Genomic DNA, 16,848 nt, shown 5'->3' on the forward strand with positions numbered 1-16,848 from the left:
TCTGACAAGTACAGACACCAAAGCGAAATCTATCTGTCTCAATTCAACTCTGTCCTGTCTTGGAATGGGGCAGCCCCTTCTACCCAAAACCCAGACTCTGGTCTTAGTTACAGCAGGTTTTTTGGAGAGCTTTTGGGAAATTCAGATCCAAGAAGCACATGCTAAAAACTAGAACTGAGTATCTTAAAAATACTACATCAGGAAAGGCTATACCTACATTAATAATACATCACTCATCTTTCAGACAAGCCACGCAAATATACAATACCTGCACTGCACGAGATTTTTAACTGGAAGATCTTAAAATACACAAATTGGGAACAGAGGGTTAAGATAAATCAGTTTTCTCTACAGCAGACAGCATACTGTTATAGCCAAGAATCTTCCAGGTAGGAAAATAAAGATGTCATGAATGGACAGAAACCTCCAAAATTATTGATTTCTTATTTAACACCATAACACAGTATTAGATGACACGCTTCTTTTGAAGGCAAATCTGAAAACATGGGTGTGCAAGTGTCTACATATATTTTTCAATTATTGAAAACTAGTAATACGTAAAATAAGTATTATCTCAACAATTTAGGACACTGGAATTTTATTACTAAAACAGAAAAAAAAAAGAAAAAAGAAAGACTTAATTCCAGCACCAAAATGTTCAGTCTTGAAGGAAGAAAATGGGTTTACTAGAGTAACTCAAAGAGAAGGCCCTCAGTTTGCACATGTGGTTAGTACCTACAAGGCAGTTAATGAGTAACTGCCATTACACTGGACGGATGTGTATGTATATATCATCTTGTGTTTTGGGTTTTTGTTGGGGGTTTTTTGGTTTGTTTTGTTTTTGGGTTGGTTTGGGGTTTTTTTTTGTGGTTTTTTTTTTGTTTGTTTGTTTTTGTTGGGGTTTGTTTTTGTTTTATTGAGAGGGAAAAGCTTTGCATTTGCCTCTGTGTTGGGTTTTATTTAAATTTTGTAATGTTTTTTCTGTTTTCTTTTGCAGTTATATTCCTTACCATCTTGGCACTGAAATGGCCATGAGCAAGCTCTCCTACAAAAGTAAGCTTCTTGGGTTCTGATCTCTGAAGAAGATGCTTTTTCACTCCTTCTATGGCCCTCATATAATCTTCCAACAGCCTGTGAAAAAAATCATCCCCAGTTGGCTCACATGCACACAGTCAGAACATATTTGATCATAGCTGATGTTCAGCACAATCTTTTAGATGACTGTTACTTCAGTCTATAGAGTAATATTTAACTAAACACGAAAACTTAAAAAAACCCCTCAGTAACCATCAACACAACATTAATCAGTTGTCACTACCATGTAGCAATACTAGGTTTACTTGAAAAGTAAATAATAATACTTTAATACTTATTCAAATATTAAAGAAAACACCTGCAACTGTTTCTAGGCAATAACCTGATTTTATTTCAAAAATCCTTGGAAGCAGAGTTATTGAAATCACAGAAAATCCAGGCTGGGAAGGACTTCTTGGGGGTCTCTATTTCAACTCTCTGCTCCAAGGCAGATTCAATTTCATCAGGTTGTCTGAGTGGTTATCCAAGCAATTTTTCAGTACCCCCATCCAAAGATGGAGATTCAAAGAGTTTAAGCAATCTTTTCCAATTGACCTTTCTCACTGTGAAACACTGTTTCACAGTATTTAATTTCATTTTTCCTTGTTTTTGTGTACTTTCAATATGGAAAACAACCTGTTTATGTGGCTCACAAAACACCACTGTGGTCCCAAAGACACTGGTTCTCCATTTACAGTAAGGTAAGCCCTGTAAAGAGCAGTGATGAAAGCTTTGTTTGCAGAAAGGCATCTGCTCTGACACACAGAAATGCCTCCAAGAGGCACATTTTTGCTCTCTCTGCATTAAACTCCTTAAATTTAACAAGGCGTCTAACAGTCTAACAGAATTAGCTTATATGCAAACTTGTCTTGAAGGAAAGCTTCTTTTCCAACATCTTTAACTCCTCCTTGTAAACACTCTTCCACTAATGCAGTACAGATAAAAGAAATACATGAGACTTGAAAAGGGACTTTTCACAAGGGCATGCAGTGATAGAGCAAGGGTCTTTAAACTGAAAGCAAATAGATTGATACTGGATATTAGGAAGAAGTTTTTCCCTGGCAGGGTGGGCAGGCCCTGGCACAGGGTGCCCAGAGAAGCTGTGGCTGCCCCATCCCTGGAAGTGTCTGAGGCCAGGCTGGATGAGGCTTGGAGCAGCCTGGTGTAGTGGAAGGTGTCCCTGCCCATAGCAGGGGTGGCACAGGATGAGCTTTAAAATCCCTTCCAACCCCAACCAGTCTGGGATTCTGGAATTAAAGAGAAGATAACACAAACATCAAACTTCTGTCTCCCTTCACTTTTCATTAACAAACCCAGAGCAAACACAGACATTGCTGTCAAAAGGAAATGCCCACAGTATTTCAGACACGTCATTATTATTCTCATCTCCTTTCTGTGACACTCCTCACATTTGACGATCTGAGGAAGAAAAGGTTTTTGTGGAGAGGGAGTTTTCAGACTAAGGCTAACTCTCCTCGTGTTCTTTCATCATGTCACCACAGGTCTCTCTTCTTAGCTTGCTTTTAAAAACAGTACTAAGTTCAGCTGACTCTTGAGCACATGCATTGTTTTTCTTTAAGCAGCAAACTACAACAGAGGGTTTTACAGCTCGCCTGATTATCACACCAATATGAGAAGTGTAAAGAACTTACTCATTTTCTTTCTTTCCTCCCTGAATCCACTGCTTGAGCAGGTACTCGTAGTAGCTGTCAGCTCTGGCTCCCAGAGTGTAGACCCCCAGGTGGGTGAACTGCCCGCTGTTGGTGTTGATGAACATAGGCACAAGGCCATCATTTTTCCCTGAGAGGATGTGAACATGCTTCATCACCTCATCTACAGCTTTCTAGAAGAAAGAAAATGGAAAACATAAATTATAGGTATAAATGAGGTACAGAACTGTATCTAGTCACTATAGCCCAGTAACAAACCTGTAACTCTGCTTCCCCAAATTAGCATCACGGACATCAAGTTCAGCTAGAACAATATATTAAATTCAAGATTTCAGACTTTTAGACTCTCAAAATATGATGTTCTGGTTATGTTCAAGTACTCTGAAGCAATTATAATTGCTTCCTTTGCTTGAAGGCAAGCCCACTCAAAAGCCAGTACTACAGCACTCAGATTTGCTCAGACTTGCAAAGTAGAAGTCCAGCAAAAAAATCAACTACATGAATCTATTTAGCAATAGCTAGGGTTCTTTAAATGACTGCATTCTTCAACACTGAGCTGTGGATACAGTTCAAAATAATAACATCAGCAAACAAAAAGAAAAATAGAAAATATTATTTTCTCTGAAATTCTTTTTATTTCAGCTAACTTTTCCCTATATGGTGACCTGCTCTCAGACTCTTAATTATTGAATGACATTTTAGTTCCTTGGATGGTAAGATTGCAGTTTTGTTCTCTGCACACAGAAAACAGTATCTAGAAACCACACTCAGAAATTTTTATTTTTCCAGTTAAAAGCTGTTTCTGAGGAAGAAAAACAATTACTCATCTCCACTATTACTTTTGGTATTCAATAAAATAATGGAATATTTTGTTTCTTTTTCTTCCCTTGTTTTAGAGTTTCACAACTTATTTATTGTAACTTATAGACTCCTGAGACCACGAGTACTGATGGACAGTCAATGGTAGAGCTGCAGAGAAATGGAAAAAGAAGGCAGTATCAACTGATTCTTCCATACCCGGAATTTCTCATCTCCAGTCAGACGAGAGAGCTCCCTGAACTCCAACTGAATGCTGGTCACCTCTGCCACAGTGCTGTCAGATGTCCAGCGAGGGGGATGTGCAGTGCCCCGACCAATGTTGACGTCAGAATATGGGATCTTGGAGGGCGTCTTGAATGCTGGCATAAGCCTGTTCCCAATGTCTTTCTAAAGAAAACCCAGGAGCACAGGTCAAAACAACAGTTAAACCAAAAATACATAGATATAAATGGACATCCCATTTTCTTCACAAAGAAGATGGAAAAAGATAGAACAGCAGCTTAGTTTTAGATGATGCAAGCAATTAAAGAAATTTTAAAAAGTCATTAACGTATTCATAGTAATGAGCAGAGTTTCCACCTTGTCCTTAGCACTGCAGGCCTCATCTGAGGCTGCAATCTCTATCATGCAGTCATGGGCTGAGCTAGCTAATCTGCTGAAGCTGGCTGATGTTGTTAAGACACACAGAAAGGGCAACAAAAAACAACTATTACCCTTTGCCAATCATTTATTTCTTCTTTTGTTTCATGGACTTTATGATGGTCAGCCATTCATCAGCAGAAGATCAGACATACAAGAAAAGGTGACAAACACAGCAAGGCTTTGATGTTGTACAGAGAGCAGAAGTGCAAGCTTCAAAGCTTAATGTTAAATGCCTTTCCCACCACTTTATGAAACTGTTAAAAAACAGCAACATTTAACTTTCTGAGGAATCTCCCCTCAACTTAGTCCAATATGGAATACATAACGCATGTAGTTCCATTTGTAAGGCCAGATACTCACAGCTTTTTCCAGGAAAAGGCTATCTCCAGAGAGGTGGTAGGTGCTTAGCAAGCCACCCAGGATACGGATAGTGCTCTCAAATAGGTTCACATCCACATTTTTATCAAATACTAAATCATTTGCTACCCATTTTCTTGCTTCTTCAAACTCTGCAAAGCATAAAAGGTAGTTCAGTTATGAAATTCTGGCATGTTCCAACAACTAAAGACATGAGTTACTCCATATATCCATGACAGTTACTTGTATTTGTCTACAGATGATAATTTTAGGTGGAAAATTAAAATGAAGAGCACATGCTGAAAGAAGTTTCATTACCATTGGCTTAATTCTTATTCAGCACACACCACAGAAGCATACAGACAGAAATATCCACCAAAACAGAAAATCCTTAGTAGTTTAAGCAAAGAAGAAATAGAAGAATTTTTTATTAAAATAGTCCAGAAATTAAAGTCTTTCAAATCCATCCATGTGCCTTGTCAGATAATTAGTTACACTTCAACAAAGCCTTCTACTTTTAACTAAATCTTTTTCAACCAAAGCCATTATCCAGCGAGATAACAAGAACATTTTCAGTTAATAGCTTTAGCCTCCCAATGTCCTCAGGAGCCTGCTTCCTGCAAGATGGTGCAATCTTTTTCACTAGAAACAAAAACTGTTGTTTATTACACTACTAATTCAAAAGAAACGTTAAAATAAAAGCCGTATTAGGTTCATCAATCAGCTTAGCAGCAGCATCACTCAATGACTGCTTTGGCACAGGCTCTCCAAGGTGCACATGAGTCAGCTTAGCCCTCACAATTGGAGGCTGAGCTGTTTCAGTGATCTCACAGCTTCTGGAAACTCCTGCTTGTGAGAAGCAGAACATCCAGTTTGCTAGAAATGGAAGGCATTCCTTAGAAGATAAACTCTGGAGCAAACAGATGCCTCTGCACCCCCCAGTCCTGTATGCTGGGCAAATACAGGATGTTGGGCACATTGAGAAGAATTACTAAAATTCTTCAGTCAGTGTTGTCAGCAGTACAACTGCAAAGGCAGAGTTCTCTGTCACAGAAGCTTTTACATTCATCAGCTGATAAGAAAGACTAGCAGCCTCAAACAGAACTTGCATTTACAAAGCATTTGTTATCCAGAAGAAAACCCAGGAGCTCTCTAAAGCAGTCAGTAGAACTGATACAAAATAGAAAGAAGTCCTCACCAAGAACCCATTTTCAACACATCTCTAATACTAATAATTTATTTTTAAAACTCTACTCAGTTCAAAATTAATATTTTAGGGAAAAAAAGAGCAACACATTGACAACTTGATTAAACTTCAAGATAGCCCGCACAGGCCTAGAGCTGCACAGACATGACATATTATTTTAAAAAAACTTCAAAGGCAGAAGAGACAGAACCATGAAATACTTTGAATATTTATTGTACCCTCACTGGCAGCTCTGTTCTTCCTATCATGACAGAAGAATCTGTAAGTTTAATAGAAGTTTTAAAAGGTGGCCATTGACCACGGTTAAATAGATACAGTTCCAGAAATTTTTAAATACCACTAAAAAAACCTCTGCATCACCAAAAAAAAAATTCTAACCAACCTGAACAATCAACAACAAAAAAATGGTCATAAATACTAATTAGGCATTTAAGTTTTTTGCAACAGAATTGCAAAATTTTTGGCTTCATTTTTAAAATCTGTTTGAAAGTTTTCTAGCATGGTCATTCTCAGAATAACTCTCAAAAATACAGACAACAAAACAATTCAGGAAAGAGGTACTGAGTACTCCCTTTCTCCACCCATGGATTCCTTAAAGAAACAGCCTTCTTAAATCCATATATGAAATATTGGTATTAGGTGTGATAAAACACAAGCAAGGAACATAGAGACAAACTACTCAAGAGTGATGGGCAGAAAGCCTCCAGTAGCGGTATAACGGCACAGAAGTTTTAGTTCAGAAACAAAGACCAGGAAATTTATTAAAACATCCCTCAAATTCTACCAGATACATACACTGTGTATACATATGTATGTATACATGTATTTACTCTCACAGGGAAGCTAAATTTATAGGCCATGTGTAATAAATATTCCCCTCAAAGAACTCTGAACAGCCACTGCCTGAAGAGAAATTAAAGAATTATTTTAGGGGGAAAAAATAGAAGAGGAAAAAAAAAATTACCTTCTTTTAAGCCTAAAATCCACATGGTATCCAAGGCGTCAATTAAGGTAAGCCCAAGTCCAAACCACTCGCTATAGGACTTGGACAAAGGCTTCAGCTCATCATGGCCCCAGGCAAAGTCCTTGTAGCCTTTCCAAGCATGGCGGAAGGCTTCAATCACAGCCAGCTGGCGCTCATTGAGGGGCACTGCAAGGGAGAAGCAGCACCTTGCTCAGGGCTTGTACAGGCCACTGATGGAACCCTGCTACACACCGCTTTACTGGAAAATATTCCGTTCCACTGAAAATAAAATCTCTTCCACACTAACTGATCAGGGCAATGAAAAGAACACCCTCACATTATTTGTTTCAGAACACCCTTTCCTCTGCAGAATAACCAGTCAGTGTTTCCAGTCAGTAATTCAGCCAAATTCTCTGGAAGAGAGAAATCTCTCTGGAAGCAGAGATTTTCTCCCTGGCAACAAAACTGTCACTTCTGCAAATAAAACATTAAAATAATCACATGCACAGCTGTAGATGAGTATCACTAAAGCTCAAAGAGATGAAAGTCAGGAATTACCAGATTAAGATCCATGGTAATCCAGGTGCTGAATACATATCCTTAACAATAAAATCCTCAGTTAATTCAACACATAACATCTTTTCTTCATCTTCCCTCTCTTACTAACTGCTTTCTGTTAAATTTAAAATCACTTCTTCAAAATTATTTCTATTGAACTTTCTATTTAATACCAAAATAGAAAGAAAATTTACATTTTCCATCTTGGCAAAACCATGTCTTTTCCCATAGTTGTACTGGTTTTTTTGCTTGCAATCTACCATGAAGTGGAGCTTATGTTACACATTGAACATGAAAAATTTCAAGCTATTAGCTGAATTTTGAAAAATTATGAACAAAGACTTGTACAGTGGGAAACATCAAGCAGCACAACTAACCCCATAAATATTAAGCTTGCAGAAGTGCAAATATATCACACTGAAATATGCCATGTTTATCACACCAGAACTTCCTGGTTTCTTTTCTGAACCTAGAAAAAGGAAGAACAGGTTCTTAGCTCCATTAGTGCAGCAACTTGAAAAACAACTTCTGCAGCTTTCTGGTGAGCCTTAAAAATAGTTCCATTTAGTTCAGGGAGGAAGTCACTTTCCCTGTATTTGCAGAACAAAAGGAAAGGCATGGCTGAAAGGGAAGCTGTCTCTTTCATGCCCTCCTTCTTTAGGTTATCCTGCCTCTTCTCAGAGGCTGTATTTCAAAGATTTATCTCTAAAATTTATTTTCAAATTCTGAAGGCTAACAAGCATGAAGGCTGGCATAGTGAAATAAGAACACTGAAAAACTAGGATGTTCTAGGTAAGCAATCTCTCCTATACTTTTTGTTTCCTTTAATCTAAGTAAACAAATAAAATAATGTGTATGGGGGAAAATTGCACAACTGAAACCATAAAAGCAAACAAAAAAAAGGTATCATTAGCTGTCCTATTTACCTGGTTCTTTGTGGTCTATCTGGTCTTCAGCTTCCACAGATGAAGGTTTTTCTGGTTCTGTTATTTTACTGGATGGAGGTTCAGTGCTTTGGTCAGGTTCTATCACTGCTCCTCTCCAGCTGCAAATACAAGGGACTTATTTTGGTCACAGAAAATCATGCAAATGAATGGGACTTATCTCTGTATTTCCTGTATCACACAATATTTAGATAAAATAGCAGTTAGATTTTCTATCAAGGATCAAAGTGATTATGTGGCCCACTAAGTTTTCTGTTCAAAGAAATTTTCTTTGCAGAGAAATTTTACTCGATTAAGAATTGTGTGTTACAAGCTCTTGGAATTTCATTAACTATCTTGGCAAGAATTTAATAAAAAGCTTCTTAAAATAAACACCTGAAAATGCTGCAGTACAAGCAATTTATTATCGACCAGCTCTGAAATGACCACAGTAGCTACTAATGCTAAATAGTACCATGTTGAATCCTCTCAATCCTTCCTCCTGAGGGAAATCCCCAGGGCCTTGTCTTGGAAGAATATATCATAGAGTTCCCCCACGTAGGCTGATAGAGAGGACTCAGCCCATGGTGCTCTGCAGCATTATATAACCTACATGACATTGCTTCTCCCACTGGCTAATTCATCCCTCATTGCCCCTACAGTTTGCTGCCCTGTGCCCTGTTCTCATGGCCTTACTCTGAGTGGCTTCTGAAAGCAACGCTTTGAAGAAGGTTGCAGCATTTCTACCACCACACTGCAACAGTAACACATAAATGATGATCACCAAAACTCATGATTAAGTACAAAGGATAAGATGCTCAAAGCACTAACTCTGCTATCAAGGGATCACAAGCTGCCTCTTCTACCACAGATGCGTAAATCAGTTTTTACAGGTTTTCATGAACAATCTCCAGAAGGAGACGTCTTTCAAAGCGGACTTCAAGTCAGGCCAAATTCAGACAAGATCAAACAATCTCAACCATACCATTTAATATATTGGTATGTGTTGGAATGTTGGGGGACACATACAGATGAAGGACTTTGGACCTGGTTAACATAAGAGATTTGATAACAGGATGCCTTGGCAAAAGCAAACGGAACTTGGAAAATTAGACCTAGATTGCAAGAAGATCAAATCAAATGGGTTTAATGGCAAAAGAAAATCCCATTAAACTCTGCAAGCAAGGGATGCTGTTATATGCATAAGTTTGTGTATGTGATTTTAACCTAATCATTGTAGTACACATTACTAGTCTCCCTGAAACAGTATATAAGCATTTGTATCCCACGATCTGATCACCGAGTCAATCTCCCCGTCTCTCTCCACCACCGGCAGGTATGGTGCCATTGAGCCCATTATATGCTTCCTAAGGGAACCAGGCTTACAGGACCTTTAAAGTCCATATTGCTTACTTTAACAGTCTGACTGTTTCCAGTCAGCATATCTTCTGACTTAGATAAATGCCACATTTCATTTCTTACTTTCATTCTTTAAATTTGTAGCTAGTCTTCACTATGTTTTCATTGCACCTGTAAGTTTGCTTGTTACCACCTGTTGAAGTCTGTGAGTTATAGCACAAGTAAAAGCAAAACAATAAAACATTTTCAAACAATACTGACAGCCAAAATGCTGAGCCAGGCACAGTTCTGATGCTATGATCAGCTCATCTGAGCCAGTGCTAAAGAGAACATAAAACACATAAAACCCCCAAGCCTTGTGTTCCATGTTACTTTCCCTCACTTATTTCCAAATCAAAACACTTCCGTAACCCTAGAAGCACAGACCTTCTGTTAAAGATACTAATAGATCTGTACAAGGGATGAGATAGCATGTAAGAAAGAAGTAAGCACATCGTGTTACACTCACACAACTACACACACATCCATTGGCTCTGCCTGGTCGGTCTGGGCCCAGTGTCTTTATTGACACCAGCCCACAAGAAGCACTGACACTGCTATCACTTTCCAAACCTGCCCCAGGACAACAACACTTGTAGCAGCACTATTACATTGATACTGTTAGATTTAACATTTATTACAACAAACAGCAGAAACCTCTGGACACCAAGATTCCTGCTTAAGAGTGTCTAAGTGTATTGGAAATACAGTCAGCCTCGCAGGGCTTCAAACCCTGCGCAGCTGTGTGATGCAAACAGTAAAATCAGAGAAACTGCACATTCATCAAAATTAAATATATTAGCCTAGTAATATCAGCAGCTATCATGCCAGGCCTGAGAACAAACCCATGCAAAGAAAGAAAATAACCTCGGGCACATACAACAAAAAGCCCTTAAAATTTTCACTCCAACACTCAATGGACCTTGGCGGAGGCAAGGGGGAAGGAAGCACTGTACCTTGCCTGAAACGTTTCTACCTGATAATGGATTTCTCTGTTTTCTCTACTTTATCCGCTTCGACCAGCTCTTCTACAGCCCTCATGGTATCATGTCGGGTCTTCAGCCTCGTGTCTCTCCGTGGTGCCTTGATCTGAAGGTTGGAAGGACCACGACGAACATGAGATGGTTTTGGTGGCTTCTGAGAATAGGAAAAAAAATGTGCTTGGTAAAGTGCAGAGATGGTAAAATTTCAAACCATAAATCAACATCATTCCAGTATTAAACATAAATCCAGATAAATCTTATTTTGTTTGTTTTGCAGCAGGCCAATTCTGACCTGAATGGAACGCATGCTAAAGACCTTGTGGATTTGTTTGCTTTAAACTTTTGGTAAAATCATCCTGTTCTTAAGTTTACACTTACAAATTACTTCTAAACTGCCTCTAGTGCTCCCAAGTATTCATTTAACACAGGACAGTGACAAAGGATTGTAAAGATATTTGATTCCATTGTACTAGGCACAGTATATTTGAGAATTAGCAAAAAAGAATGCAAAAACAAGTTTCCACAATGCCAGTATAAAAACCAAGAATTACTATACAGTAATACATGTACACTTTTGCATGATGAAGACAAGATTTCATACAAAATTTTGAATTCATTAACTGAAAATCCCTGAATCCACGAGATAAATTCATGACAAACAACATAGTAACCAGTATTCCCTTGCTCCACTAATTCACAGTCAGCTGATGTTCCTTTCCCACTGCATTCCCCACAAACAAAACCCTTCAAAACATTTTATCATCTCCTCTTTCTGAAGCTATTTCTCAAGCTCCCACATAAACCATGACTCCAGGCTCCTCACAAGAGTGGAGACTGATTCACAAAGCACGAGTGAAGCCTGAAGTAAGAGGTCAGTGTGACATAAAGTCCTGGCGCTCCTGGGCAGAGCAGTGAGTAAAAAACAGCATACAGAACATGTAAGTAAAAAAGATAAAGCCAAGAAATACTACACCAAAACCTTCCCTGAGAGGACAGCATTCCACCAAGAGCACACGTTTACTGCAAGTTCTAACTCCTTCCTCCACAACAACTGTTGGAACCAAGTACTATTTGCTTTCACAAATTCTTTGTGGTGTTAGAAAACTAATTTCTTCTCACATTACCTGCAGTGAAAGCTCAGGGTAGTCTCCATGGTTGGCATCTGCTTTCTGGGGTGCTGGTAGAACAGCTGGATTTGCCATCTTCAATCTAGGAATTTCTTGTTCTGTTCTCTGATCATCCAATGATTTGTTTGTTATACCTAGACACACAAAACTACTCAGCACAAGGAATCAACAGTTAAGGCTGCAGCTAGAAATCTATAACAATTTGCTGTACACAAGTAGTAGATGCACCTCCAAAAACTGTTTGCATTAACAAAGTATTGATAAATACAAACTAATTGTTAGATACAAAGTGTATTTTGGTATTAATCCTCTCCCTAATATAAAAGGAAGCTGCTGAAAGGCACATGAGGATTTTTTAGATTGCTACTATTTCAGTTTTTCAATACAATTAATAAGATAGCATCAGAGGTAAATGTGCATTAATATTATCCAAATGCTTAGAATTTCTAAACTGATTAGGTTTGAGCTACCCATATCTACATACAAACATAATAAAAAACCACACTTAAAACTTTCAGATCTTAATCAATTGTCATAGTTTAGGAATGGTACTTCCCAATTTAGTGCTCCCTGAAACCACAAAAACTACACTGCCATTCTATTTCCCTTTTCTGTTTTGCCCTCCCCCTTCCCCTTCCCTCTGGGGTGGATGAGTTGAAAATTGGAGGCACAGAAGGCAAAGATCACAGGCTGAGATAAGAACAATTTAGGGGAAACAGCAGTGAAATAAAAAAACAAACAGTAAGGACAACAGTATCAATAACAAAAGGTATAGGAAAAAGAAACTATTTACACGAAGGCACGAATAAAGACAGGTGCCCCTGCTACGTTTTCTCTACCAGGAGGAGTCCCTTCTCCCCAGCACAGAGAGCCCCTTTCTCCCCTCTCCCATGCTCAACAATGACTGAGGGGGTACGGAATAACATCCAGGCCTTAGCCACACCCCCTCCCAGCTACTTCAACAAATTAGCTATCCTGGCTGAAACCAGGACATCAACTAAAACAAAACATTGCTCTAGTCAACAAAAAGAAAGAAATGGCATACAAAAAATATTTTAGAGTAAGCATTACATCATTCAAGCATCACATAAAATCATCTCAGAACTGCATTTTAATGAATATACCCAGTCATTACCAATGGAAATTAAAACTGCTTATAAGACCCACAATCATCTCCTAACTCTAACACTTCATTCTGGCAATTGTGAGCTGTACAGAACACATACTTTTCCATGTTTCCCCCATGCTTGTGTACGAAATTACTCCACACACTGCCAAGAACGCAAACAGGAAGAGAATGATGCTCCGCTGGAGTCGGGACAGCTGCTTCCATTTCTTTAGGAGAGAAAAGAAGTGAACGAAAGAATATTTAGCATGACATTAAGAACCTGCTTGGTTAAAAATAAACTCTTATTGGTTCATTCAGATTAAAACCCACAAAATTGACTAGGTTTAATTTTACCCTATTTCCAACTGCATATATCCATTGCTTATTTTCTTTGATGACAGAGAAAACAGAAATCCAACCAGCTAGCACAAGGCACAGGAAGCTCACAAAAACATAAGAGCCACTTGCTGCAAGAACCTCAGAACCTGCCAAATGCCAAGACTCCCAGAAAGCTTCAACTACAGCTGACTTCAGTCACAACCTCCACTGGCTGACCTGAGCACCTGCTAAGCTACCGACTGGGAAATCAGCCAAAAGCCTACTGGTCGACGATGGACTGCAGAGTGCACATGCAAAATTAGAAACAGAAGAAAATGGCAGGAAAACTAAAAATGTTTCTGCATCAAAGAAGAAAGGCTCAAAATAAGCTGAGCACCAATCACCAGCAGGTTGTGGGTTCAATCCTTGTATGAGCTGTTTGCTTAAAGAGTGGGTCCCTTCCAACTCAGAATATTCTGTCAGTCTGTGAAAGAGAAGTCAGGTATCCTGGCTCTGACAAGCATGGCAACTGTCACACAGAACAAATTCTGCACCACAAAAAAAGAGACACCAACCTGCAGCAATGTGAAAATTAAGTAAAACACCACAACAACAAACAAGACAAACCCACAATCTTTTTTACATTTAGTCCTGGGCAAAAATGTATTGTTAACACTAAATTATACACAACAACCACTGAAAAACTGACAGCAAATTACATTAACCTGAAAGAGGCCAAGGTACATTAGCCTCCATTTACAGAGAGAGAAGCTGGAGTTAAACATCAAGGGCTAAATTGCCACCATTACTTTTCCAACAGTCCTCCTGAAATTCACTAATTCTGGTTTGGATATACAGAGGGAACTTCATTGCCAATGCTACACTTGGGAACAACTTTTGCCACAAACCACACAGTACTTCCCAGAGTCTTCATCCTCTTAGCAACAGCCAGAGGCCGGGAATGTCTCCATGCAGAACTGTCAATGTGCTCAACTGTGAGTCCCACAGCACAGCTTCCTGCATTCCACCTGCACTGCTGACTGTACAGCAATATTGTACACACTGCAAGATGCTGGTCCCACGGTGTCATCTTTAGTTCTACCTGCTTAGAAAACTCTATGACTCTCTCCCCACTGCAAAAAAGACACTTAAAATCCAGCAGCCCTGTGGTTCATCACGGTAGGATGGGACAAAAAGCTTTAATTGTGTCTTGCAACGGATAGGAGTAAGGCACAAGAACATGCAAGGGCACTCACCACCATCTTACTGGTTTTTTGCTCACAAAGAATAAGTGTAAAATGAAGGGTGATGACTCGGGCCCATATCTCTCTAGCTGGTAATAAAAGAGAACTGTGGGACTGTGTGCCTAAACAAGCTCTTCATACACTTCATCTGATGACCAGTAAAGCCTCTGTAGGTGACTATACATCATCTCCTATCTGTAACAAGGGTTATCTTGACCCTCTGACTCACTCTTTCCCACATAAGACTCTCCAGCCCAAGACTCCCATCCCACATGAAGCTGTCTGCCCACTCTACCCACAAGCAAACAAGAAGGTCACTTTCCAGAGCTCTGCCAGAGGACCCCTCTTCTCACTCTCGGCTTTCACTCTGTTCCCTTTACTCTCCATGGGGAGAAGACAGGACCCTCCCCTTAAGCCTTAGCAGAGGGAACAAAGGCACAGACACCTAATCTCAGTCCCCTCATTCCTGTCCAGAGAGCACAGCGTTGCCCTCAAATGTGCACGAGCAGAGGTCAGGGTTTCACCGCACGCTCCCGGTCCCAGCTGTATTTGTGAAGATTAAGACATGACGTGGAGACACCTCAGCCAGCCTGTGCTTTACACGCCCCTACCCCGGGAGACCAGCCCCGCGAGCAGCCCGAAAGCAGAGCCCAGAGCGGAGCCACCCCAGCGCCGGCAGCCGGGCCTCTGCCCGAACTGCGGAACTGGGGGGACGACGCCAGGTCCCCCATGACGCTCCAGCTGCACCTAAGCTTCGGCACATTCCAGAGTGCCCAGCAGCCCTCCCCCATCACCAGGTGCCCCCAGCACCCAGCCCGGGGACACGCCGGTACCGCACAGCTCCCCGCTTGGCCCTCACCCGCCAGCAGGAGCGCCGCCGCCAAGCCTTGCTGTTGTTGTAGCCACCGACCCCGACCGCCTCCTCCGGGCCGAGAGTGACGGAGATGAAGTCCCGGCGCGGCGATCCCGCGGCGGCGGCGGCACCCGAGTACATGGCGGCGCCTCAGGGGCCGCCAGCCGCCATGGCCCCGCGGGACGGAGCGGCCGCTTCCGGCACCCGCTTCCGGTGCCGCTCTGGCGCCGGCGCGCTCGCGCTCGGCGGCGCCGGGGCGAGGCGGGCTCCGGCCCTGAGGGAGCCCGGCGGGACGGGCCCTCTCCACGGGCAGGCAGGAGGAAGTCTCAGCCCGCGCTGCCCACGCACCGAGCCGCCCCGAGGCCGCAGCCCTCGGCGTGGGAACGGCCCGAGCCCCCCACCTACTTCACGGGTTCCGGGCCAGGGTGCTCGGGGCTGCTTTGACGTTGCCCTTGCCTCTCTGGCTGTCCCGGCGCACCTCGCCGAACCGCGCCCTGCCCAGCGAGGACAGCAGCTGCCGGGGTGGGCAGTGAGGCAAAGGAGAGGCTGGGAATCCTCGCTGTTCTTCTGTGCCGTGAGACTACAACATAGAGACCAGTCCCAGAGTCATTGGCATGGAAGAACTGTAAATGAAGACGTGCACGTGGCAGATAACAAGGAAAATCAACTCAGTAAGTGGCCTGCAAGTCCCCATGGAAGCGGGAGGAGCCGCGGGGGAGAGGTGCAGCCCCGGCCCTGCCCGCGCCGTGGGGCACGGCCACCGCGGCTCCTCCCGCCGGCTGCAGGCTCAGCACGGCCGGGAAAGGCCCCGTGCTGCTGCCCCGAGAGGACGGGGACGTGCTGTCTGACGGCATTATCATCTGCCACCGAAACACCGAGACACAAGTTTTTCACACGGACCTGAGAGCAGACAACTGGAATCTGTGAGAGGATGTACGTGAGTGGGTGAAAAGCAACTTAACTAATTGTGTAGACCCTGCCATAAGACCTGGCACTGAATTTTGGTATGCGGCAGGAAGCGCTCATCCCACACAATTCCCTTCTTCAGCTGCTCCTCCACAGCCCCCCAGCCCTGTGTCACTCCCTCTGCAATAAAAGATTTCCCTGTGGAGAAGGAGGGACATACTCAGCCGGTATAGGGAAGAGCATTGTTTAGTGATGCACACATTCAGAGCCATAGCATAGCAAATAATAACTTCTAGTGCAGGTTCATAGTCCAATAGGAAGAGGGCAGCATTGAAGCAGCTGCTTTAAGACTGCTGCTCTAAGTGCTGGCAGTGAATTCACCTCCAGCCATGCCTAAGTGGCAGGTTAGCGTCCATCATTTGAGCCTTTACATTTGGAATCCACGTCACAGTAGATTTCAAGATAAAACTGAAAATTTGGTGTTTTCTGAGCATTTAATGATTAAGAAAACGAATCCATCAAAAATCCTGGTAAATACAAAGAGTACATAAACAAGCAGAAGAACAATTTAAGATGCCTAAAGCATGTGTTCATTTTTAGTATTAATTTTCCTATCACAGGAAACTATTGATTTGTGTAAACATATTTAAAACATTTAAATCCCCAGCAGACTTCACATGGGTGTCAAGAGAGAAAA

At 41.6% G+C, this 16,848-nt stretch overlaps 1 protein-coding gene across 2 annotated transcripts in view; it reads right to left on the reverse strand.

Annotated features, from left to right (window-relative positions):
- Positions 1 to 15,536, reverse strand: part of MAN1B1 (mannosidase alpha class 1B member 1) — a 23,077-nt gene extending 7,541 nt beyond the window's left edge. The window contains exons 1-10 of one of the 2 annotated variants that reach the window (XM_039719803.1): positions 15,252 to 15,536; positions 12,949 to 13,057; positions 11,720 to 11,856; positions 10,589 to 10,749; positions 8,218 to 8,336; positions 6,734 to 6,919; positions 4,566 to 4,714; positions 3,762 to 3,950; positions 2,727 to 2,917; positions 1,011 to 1,131 (exon numbers count right to left, since the gene is read on the reverse strand). In XM_039719803.1, coding sequence (XP_039575737.1) covers positions 1,011 to 1,131; positions 2,727 to 2,917; positions 3,762 to 3,950; positions 4,566 to 4,714; positions 6,734 to 6,919; positions 8,218 to 8,336; positions 10,589 to 10,749; positions 11,720 to 11,856; positions 12,949 to 13,057; positions 15,252 to 15,386 — 1,497 coding nt within the window. In that variant the 5' untranslated portion in view covers positions 15,387 to 15,536. The remainder of the gene's footprint in view (positions 1 to 1,010; positions 1,132 to 2,726; positions 2,918 to 3,761; positions 3,951 to 4,565; positions 4,715 to 6,733; positions 6,920 to 8,217; positions 8,337 to 10,588; positions 10,750 to 11,719; positions 11,857 to 12,948; positions 13,058 to 15,251) is intronic. The other variant, XM_039719804.1, reaches the window with a different exon arrangement.
- Positions 15,537 to 16,848: the final 1,312 nt, after the last annotated feature.

Source organism: Passer montanus, unplaced genomic scaffold, assembly GCF_014805655.1.
Source record: "Passer montanus isolate IOZ18808 unplaced genomic scaffold, ASM1480565v1 scaffold43, whole genome shotgun sequence".
NCBI classification, from domain to species: domain Eukaryota; kingdom Metazoa; phylum Chordata; class Aves; order Passeriformes; family Passeridae; genus Passer; species Passer montanus.